The sequence below is a fragment of the Anoplophora glabripennis genome, unplaced genomic scaffold (genome assembly GCF_000390285.2).
Source record: "Anoplophora glabripennis isolate ALB-LARVAE unplaced genomic scaffold, Agla_2.0 scaffold206, whole genome shotgun sequence".
NCBI lineage: Eukaryota > Metazoa > Arthropoda > Insecta > Coleoptera > Cerambycidae > Anoplophora > Anoplophora glabripennis.
The window spans coordinates 603,536-612,895 of NW_019416733.1; the positions used below are offsets into that span (position 1 = coordinate 603,536).

General features: G+C 36.1%; 1 protein-coding gene across 1 annotated transcript; it reads left to right on the top strand.

The window, feature by feature from the left end:
* The first annotated feature begins 649 nt into the window (after positions 1-649).
* LOC108904678 (hapless 2) lies at positions 650-9,089 on the top strand. The gene is made up of 3 exons (XM_018707317.1): positions 650-1,202; positions 2,849-3,217; positions 7,066-9,089. The coding sequence occupies exons 1-3, from the start codon at positions 650-652 to the stop codon at positions 9,045-9,047; spliced, it is 2,904 nt and encodes a 967-aa protein (XP_018562833.1). The 3' UTR covers positions 9,048-9,089.
* Positions 9,090-9,360: the final 271 nt, after the last annotated feature.

Consider the following 9,360-nt stretch of genomic DNA (forward strand, 5'->3'; position numbering starts at 1 on the left):
AAATTCCCTAAAAAGTAATGTTTTTCAACCCCATTTTTGGCGATTTTTTCGATTTTTACAATAATACACCTCTTCCATTTTCATCTAAAATCAACTCTTGAAAAGATACATAATTAAATAGGAAGAAAAATATGACATTTTTCGAATTTTTTTAACATATTGTGCCGGCAAAAGTTAAGCCCACGTTTTTTTTATGCGCATAGAAAAATTTTCAATTTCTAGTGATATTTGAAAGCCAAAAAGACAAAAACCTCCGTGGATATACGATTCACCCAAACCAGAACAAATACCGCCTAGTCTACAGTTACTGTTTTAAAAAAATCAACCTTTTGTCGCAAGGATATTTCACAATTTTTTTACATATGACAAAGTAACCATGAAATAAAAAAAAAATGAAAATCGTCATTCCCACAACTAAATTTTAATTCTTTCTGGTTCCATCTAAATCTATTTTTCACTTTTAGTTATTTTTTTAACTCCCTTTCTTGTTTGTCATTTTGTCATATTGTTTGTTCAGATTTACTAATCCTATTTTTCATAATTCTAACTAAACAAAACAAATTAAAATGAGTCCACTGATATTTCTTTAGCTCTATCTTCGTCCCTTATACGAATGTGACAGTGACGTTAGTGACCATTCTGTCACAGAATGTTTGACGTAAAGGTATTCGTTATACTATTTTATATACAATTTTCTACTGGCCAGACCAAAACCGTCGATACCGACAACATTCAGAATATCCTCATGGACGAAGAAAGAAACGCTAGATGTTGCGCCCAGCACATGGACTGCTGTAAAAATTCATCGGAAACCACCAGTTTCGAAGTAAGAGCTTTGTTTATAAAATGCGTGAATTCGGAGCAAAGTTGTGAAAAATCGGCTTCGTACATGCGCAAAACGTGCGAGAAAAGCGACGAGCAATTCGAAAATACGTTGAGAAATGTACCTCAGGAGATATCAACGTGCGACAAGAAGATAAAATTGACTGTGAAGTTGAAAAACGTGGGAACCACGAATATCAAAAACCAGTACATTATTATAGACCACGTGTTCGATCCGCTGACGGAGAAGAAGCAAAAGTTACTGAATCCCTATGTGCTTAAAATAAAGCAAGAACCGATATTGCAGATTTACGGGTTAGCCTTTGAGAATATGGTTAATTCCGAAGCTAAGGAGAAAGTGGTGAATAAAAACGATGAAGGTTAGTGTATTAAGATATAGCTATTACTGTTTTATAACAGTATTTATACCCCTTGAGTCTAAGTCCAAAGGATTTTTTACAAATGATATTAGAAACTGTTTGTTCACAAACACGTTCTAGTAGAAGTACATATTTCTTTCTCGAATTTTGCTAAATCAGCTACAGAAAAAATTGTCACTATTTGTTTATAGGATTGGCGAAATTTTTCAAAAACATATAAAAGTTTAAACAGCAATTTTTTTACCTTGAGTAAAATGCAACAAATTTTGCCCAAAAACTAAGATGGATAGTAATCATTGTGTCGCTTGCCGGTATTTTGATGCACAAACGAGAAACATGATAATATGTCAAACATTGATTTCTGATGATGTATGACTTATGGATGAAAATTCCAACTAACGAACTGGAATATTACAGGCACATGAAAAATTAGGTACTGCTGATATTAAGAACGGAGGTGACAACATTTGGAACGTTAAGGCGATGTTTCGTATTGTATTAGCTATGCCCTCCCCAAATTTGGTTTAGTGCAACTCTCTCGGTTTCGAGAATACAATACATATGTATGTTTTCAGCAACGAAAATTGAATAATTCCAAATATTTCGAATTTTCACCTCCAAGAACGGCGGTGACAACATTTTTAACATTAAGGCGATGTTTCGCATTGTATTAGCTATGTCCTCTCCAAATTTGGTTTAGTGCACCTCTCTCGGTTTCGAGAATACAATACCTATTTATGTTTTCAGCCATGAAAATTAAATAATTCCAAATATTTCGAATTTTCACCACCAGGAATGGCGGTGACAACATTTTTAACATTAAGGCGATGTTTCGCATTGTATTTAGCTATGTCCTCTCCAAATTTGGTTTAGTGCAACTCTCTCGGTTTCGAGAATACAATACCTATGTATGTTTTCATCCACGAAAATTGAATAATTCCAAATATTTCGAATTTTCGCCCCCTAGAACGACGGTATGAAATATTGAAATATTATAAAATCTTCCTTGGAAATTCTACCAATTGTGGATTCCATGTAAGAAGAAGTTATTTATCATTAGTAAAGAATTAAATTTAATGAAAATATGATTATTTAAGTTAATTTTCTTGACCTAACCATATATCGTTTTTTGTATCATTTCGTGCAATCTTTATATTCCAAACTCCCCCCCCCCCAATAAAGGGGGAGCAGAGATCTATCGAATTCGAAACAAAAAATCTGCTATTGAAGTCCTGAAGGAGTTTACTTCTGTCACGAAGACTATAAATTTAGATTTAGCTACAAAATATAAAACTATAAAAATAATTATTCTTTTGTAGGTACAATATTCACAATCGTCAAACATAAAATGTTCTTTTTTTACCGCGATTTCCACCTTAATATCAAATGTCAATTTAAAAATTATTTGCAAAAAGTTATACAGCCCCAATCAATCGCTATATTTTTTCGCAAATCTCGAATACTCGGTTCTGTAACGCACAAATCGTTTCCATGAAAACTAGTTTTTTTTTTTCAAAACTGACCCAAAAATCTTTTGTGTGTATTCGAAAAAACGACTACCTACAACCATTTTATAAAAATACTGTGGTATTTTTTAGAAGAAATGGGGTTTCAATTTCCAATCTTAATAAACACATTCTTTACAGGATATACTGGGTGTAGCGTGGACGCCGACCAAAACCCGACGTGCGGCGCGATGAAATACGAGGACGAAGTCGTTCCTTACAGCACTGGCTTCTGCTGCCCCTGCACCAACGACCATATCGAACAAAATACGGAGGACACGAACTTTACAAGCGACGGTAACGACGACGACATGAACCCGAAGAAAACGAGAAACGCTTATAGTAATATCGATGTAGCCAGCTACAATAAACGTAATAACGACCATTATGAATTTACTGGTAAAGCCGGCAAAGCCAAAGAAGATGCCGTGGCAATAAATGCAGCCGATAATGGAGATAATGCCGGGCTCTTTCAAAGTGCAAACGACCAAAGATTAATACCTTTCAGCGGTGAGTACTAATGAATGCATTATGACGTGTAATAAAAATCATACAGCTCGGAAATGGCGCCAGTGGCGGCACATCCGGTTGGTTTTAGGGTTGGGCTTACATTGAGAAAAATACAGATTGGTTTTATTTAAAAAATTACACAGGCCAACAAGGAAAAAATTCCAGAGATCAGACAATACGTTTCCGAAGGCATTTGGCGCGCTGAATCCGAATCTGGCCTCAGAATTGATCCATCACCCTAGGTTTCCGAGATATTCTAACCTAAAAGTGCAAAAAACACGTATTTTTGCTATTTTCAAGGTTATGTAACTTGGCGAAAAAATTTTTTTTCTCAAAACTGAAAATATCATTGGAAACTACTATCTTTCCCCTTCAAAACGCATTTTTTTATTTGTAAAAAGCTTTATTTTTCGCGGAGATATCGTCGATTAAAGATGATCAGTATAGCTTCCTTATTAAACCATGGCTATAACACAATATCACTAAGCGCTACGAGCCTTAGAGGGCTCGCAGCGCTTAGTGTTATTGGGTAATAGGGCTTGAAGTTAACCTTCCTGACGATTAGGGCTCACAGCGCTTAGTGTTGTGGGGTTATAGGGCTTGGGATTAACCTTCCAGACATATAGGGCTTGGGGTTAACCTTCCTGACGATTAGGGCTCGCAGCGCTTAGTGTTATTGGGTTATAGGGCTTGAAGTTAACCTTCCTGACGATGAGGGCTCGCTCCGCTTAGTGTTGTGGGGTTATAGGGCTTGGGGTTAACGTTCCTAACAATTAGGGCTAGCAGCGCTCAGTGTTATGGGGTTAGCCATGATGTAATAATATAGCCATACTGGTCATCTTAAATTGACGATATCTCCGCGAAAAATAGAGCTTTTTCCAAATAAAAAAATGCGTTTTGAAGGGGAAAGATAGTCGTTTCCAATGATGTTTTCAGTTTTGAGAAAAAAAATTTTTTCGCCAAGTTACATAACCTTGAATATAGCAAAAGTACGTGTTTTTTGCACTTTTAGGTTAGAATATCTCGGAAACCTAGGGTGATGGATCAATTCTGAGGCCAGATTCGGATTCAGCGCGCCAAATGCCTTCGGAAGCATAGTGTCTGATTTCTGGAATTTTTTTTTTTTTGAAATTTTGTCGGCCTGTGTTATATTTATTTGTTTAACAAAATAAGAGTAGATGATGGTTTATCGTAATCGTAGTATTTATCAGTAGCAGCGGCAAAAATTGTCGGTTTTACAGTTCTATGGTAAGATCTTGCAAATTTTCTTGCATAGTAAGACATTTTTACTTCATACAAAATTAAAAAAAAATATTTTTTTAACATGAACACCCTGTAGAACGAAAATGAGCAACAATTGATTAAGGCATATTTGGCTCAATCGCTATATTTTGACGTTAACAATCTGCCATTAAGACGTGTACTATTATTAATGACTCACCCTGGATATAAATTATTAGATCGTTCTTTAAATAAAAGATTAACAAAACCTACAATAAAATATGTTTTATTTTTCTCCTCAGAAACGGTGCATCCTACGAAAAAAATTGAAGAGACCAATTTCATTCAGAACTGATGGCGGATATCTAAAAAAAAATATAAAAAAATGGAAAAAAATTAGTAGCGTACCATTTTTTTTTATTAAAAAAGGATTGTGGCATTCTCGCACGAACGCCACTGGTGAAAGTAGAAAAATTCGGATCACCTCAAAAAATGCAAATTTATCCCCCCCCCCCAAAGCGTTTTTCAACTTTCGATCTTTAAAACTCTTTGAAATAATAAATAAAAATAAATAAAATATTAAAATTTAAATACTCTGCATCTCGGAAACGAAGCATATATCTACGTTTAGGTATATCAACTTTTTTTCACAAAATAACTTCGGCAAAACCCTAAAATATTTCGCACTTATTTACAAACACCCTATGCATTAAAACTATTAAAAATAAAACTGTATGACTAGCTTACACCAACGAGTCGTCACTGGAAGACGGTTGCAGGCGATCAAGCCAACAAGGATGTCATCGTACTTTCCACTTTCCTCAATTAAAGCGGCAAAACCTTCCTTTCAATACGTATATACAGGGTGTCCTAATATTTTGTTTACCACAACTTCCTGCGACCAAAATAACCAAACTAACCTCTGTTTTTAGTTGCTTTGTTCAGTATTAAAGTTGATAAAAAACATTATTAATTATTGTACGCTTAATTTAGTTGATAACGGAAAATTAATTAATTACAAATTGTATACGACATGCTTATAGTCAATGTGATAAATTGTAAATCATTAAAAATATGTCTACTTTATTTCATTATTAAAATTTAAAAACTTCAGAAAACTATACTTCTGCAAAACATTAAGGGAGCAACAAAATTTTTCGAATTTTTAGTGATTTTTCAGAATTTTTTTCTCAGTTAAAAATGATCGTATCAAGGTTTTAAAAATAGCATTTTAAAGCGCCGAATGTTTAGTTTCCAGATTTCTTATTTCAAAATTATTAGGAGCGACAGTCATCGCGAAATTCTAAGAAATAAGACTAAAAAAATTTTTTTCCAATTTTTTGCGTTTTTTTCTCGGTCCACGGGCTTGGAAAAAATTTTTACACAAAAATCATGATATGGACTTGATAGCCTGTTCATTAAGCTTTAATTTCTTTTTTTTAATTTTTCTCTACGTTAATTTGACCCGGAGATATTCGACTACGAATACAAAAGCATCCTTTTGGCTTTAACCATCGATATCTCAGCAACTAATGATGAGATAGAAAATTGACGGGCAGTTTCGAAATCTCGAATAAATTTCCTACAAGGCTATGTAGCGTTCCTGGAAGAAAAAAATTTCTTTCATCCTCGACATTAACTTGAAAAAAGTGAAAAAAAGTGACTTTTTGACTTGTTTTGCTAAGTCGACCGCATTTTTGCTAATATCGATGGAAAGTCTAATGCTTGTACGAATTTTTACACCTCGATGTACCCCCAAAAGCTCCGTAAATGGGCAGATCGATCTATCGAACGGTTTTTCCGGACCGCTTAATCAAAATTTCAGAAAAATTTAAAGGAGCAACATTTACATTTCTGAGCACTCTGTAACGTTCGTAAAAATGAAAAATTTGATTTTTTTTTCATTTCTTTCACAATTGGGCATTTTTTGCTAATTGAATTTGAAAAAAAAAATAAAATATTTTGAAATTTTTTTTTTTATTTTTGAAAATTTACTCTTCTCCATTTTTTAACAACTCAAGATAAAAATATTGAGTCATTTTTTAAGCGATGTACTCTTTCCGTACCGTAATTTCCTTTATTTTGAATTAACGAAATTGATTAAAAATTATTATTTTTTTTTTCAAATTCAATGAGCAAAAAATGCCCAATTGTGAAAGANGAGAACAGATTTATTTGCAATTTTTTGTAGATAAAATTATAGACCAAATTGGAGATAGTTTGTTACATAATTTACTGTATTCCTCTCAATTCAAATAATTGTCCAAGCTTTTGTCCAGAGGTTTTCTCAGACTACTTAGTTGCAGAAACTGTTGATGTAGACAATACAGTTGAAAGACTGGCAATTTCAATTCATTAGACAAGAGTATTTGTAGGTAATTTAGCAGGTTCTAACATGTGTGTTTATTAGGAAACTCAGCTCCGGGTCAAAAACTACTTTAATTTAAATTCAAGGTTCCTTTGTAGAAGAGTACAAGTCTTTCGAAGTAGTGTTAAGTCTAAACCGACAATATAAGATATCCACATTCAGATGTGGCTCAGAATTTTACTATTAAATACAGGCATTGCCTTGTTTTCTGTGCATCTATTTTAGCAAACAACTCGTTAATTTAGCACCTCTTTTTTAGATAAAATACACTTCGTACAGAAACGAGGCGGGCAAGACTGCAGCGACAACTACACCCCTCCCAACGTAAACCCAGACACTTACCACGACAGCACGCATTGCTTAGAATTTTCCGACTTGTGGTACAGCGTTTACTGCATCCAGAAACCCAGGTTGTTCCACTCCCTCCAATTCCAGATCTACGAAAAGTGCCAGGACCACGACGGAAGCTTCAAATGGACAGACCTCACCAACAATTCCGCAGTAACCATCGGAACCGACGACAAATTTTACGCGAACGAAGAAAATACGCTCATCGCCAGCTACATGGCGAGGGACGTTAATCCCTGCATGTTCTCTATAAATTATAAAATCAAAAAACTGTTGATCCCCGACGCTTCTAAAATCGTCGTCAACGACAGTTACCCTGAGCTTAAGGGCGGCCCTGAGCAGTACTTGGTGGTCAACGAGAATCAAGTACAAACCAACGGTAAATCTTGTAACACCGCAGGTGTCGGGTACGAAGCCTTCGTGAAACAACCAAACCGTTGTTCTAAACCCAAAGGAACTTGTCTGCACAAACAACCCAAGCATTTGTTTACCCACGACCAGGAAGCCGAAACTGAAGGAAAGAACGGTTCTTACTTCCTTAAGTACCACGGATCTTTAGCCGATGATCCTATCGAATCAACTGAGAATTCCCCAAATAAAACCTTGAGGATGCTGTACACTGAATCCTACACTAGCATACTAGACTTGGAGATCAAAGCAGATAACAACGTCGTGTTGCGACCAAATTCACTGGCCATCATCACCGAAGTGTACGTGGACAGTTCCAGCCCTAAAAGGACCTCGATAATAGTAAAAGTCTTCAACTCCGGACTAGTCTCGAGTTTATTCTTCGTAGCTCTAACCCACTGCCCTCTAGACCTACCCGCAAGCTTCAGCAGCATCACGTCGAAACCGGCCCTTATAGCGCCTCAGCAACAACACGTTTTCAACTTAAAAATCGAATGTCCTCTACCAGCAACCAGCTTCTTCTGCGCAGTGGAAGTTCTCAACGATAAAGTGGAACTCATAGCCTTCAGGAAAATCCGATTAGAGAAGTTAGACAGGTGTATTTGCACTTGGCACTGCTTGTGCGCTTGTCTCCTCTCCGATAAGGGTCTAAAGTGCAAGCCTATGTCCCTGCAGCACTACCACGCGGCTGGGTTTCAGGGGAGCCTTCCGGTGCCCCTTCACGTGGTGCATTACACTTTCTGGGACGACGTGCTTTCGATAATACTGTACATCCTGATATTCTTGTTCCTGACGCTGCTGATCATGGGTCTAGCGAAGGCGATCGCTGGGTGTTTCATGGTCGCCGTTGGCCTGTGGGGGCTGGACCAGATTTTGGACTTGCCAAAGCGCATGAACCAGTACTACGAATCGGATCTGAAGCATCGAAAAATTGTCTACGACGAAAACGGCTGGCCGATACATCCAGACACGAGAGAGAGGGTGAGGAATATATCCCTACCAGCGGAGTTTTCCCTCAATACCGTGTTTTTCTTCATATATCCTTTATATTTGCTCTGGATGGCGTTTCAAAGGTTGTGTGTCTCGCCGCAACCGAAAAATTATAGCGAGTACGATCTTTGTACTTGTAAAAGCGATACTTTGGTTACGAAAAGGGGTAGTAGCCTGCAGGTTAGTTTAAGAAATGGGGAGGATTCGAGGCGAAAGGAAAAAGAAAATAAACCGGATAAAATGAATGATTCGGTACGTGAACCAAAGTATGGGGAGGAAAAAGAAGTGGAACCAAATATAAATAATGAACAGTTATCTATCAATACTGAACCAGCATATGGAGAGGAAAAAGAAAAGAAACCAAATGAAAAGAATGAACCGTTACCTATCAAAACTGAACCAGAATATGAGGAGGAAAAAGAAGAGAAACCAAATATAAATAATGATTCGTTCAAGACCAACCGAATACGGGAAGGAAAAAAAAAGAGGAGCTAAATATAAAGAATGAACCGTTACGTATCAAAACTGAACCAGCTTTGGGTATGTAGTTTACAATTAATACACAATCAAAGCTAAGATGGAGTAGTTTTATTTATTTTTAAAAGGTTTATTTAACTTTCAGTGAAGTTAAAAGGGATAATCTATCTGATATCGTCTTCTTACAACAGCATCGTTTCCTCCTGACAAAACATACACCTTTCTTGATGCGTATACATGCTTTTTCATAATATGCCACATCTCACTGAAATAATTAATTTTATAAGGTTGTACACTTACAATACTTCAGAAACTATAATAAAGATGTAAC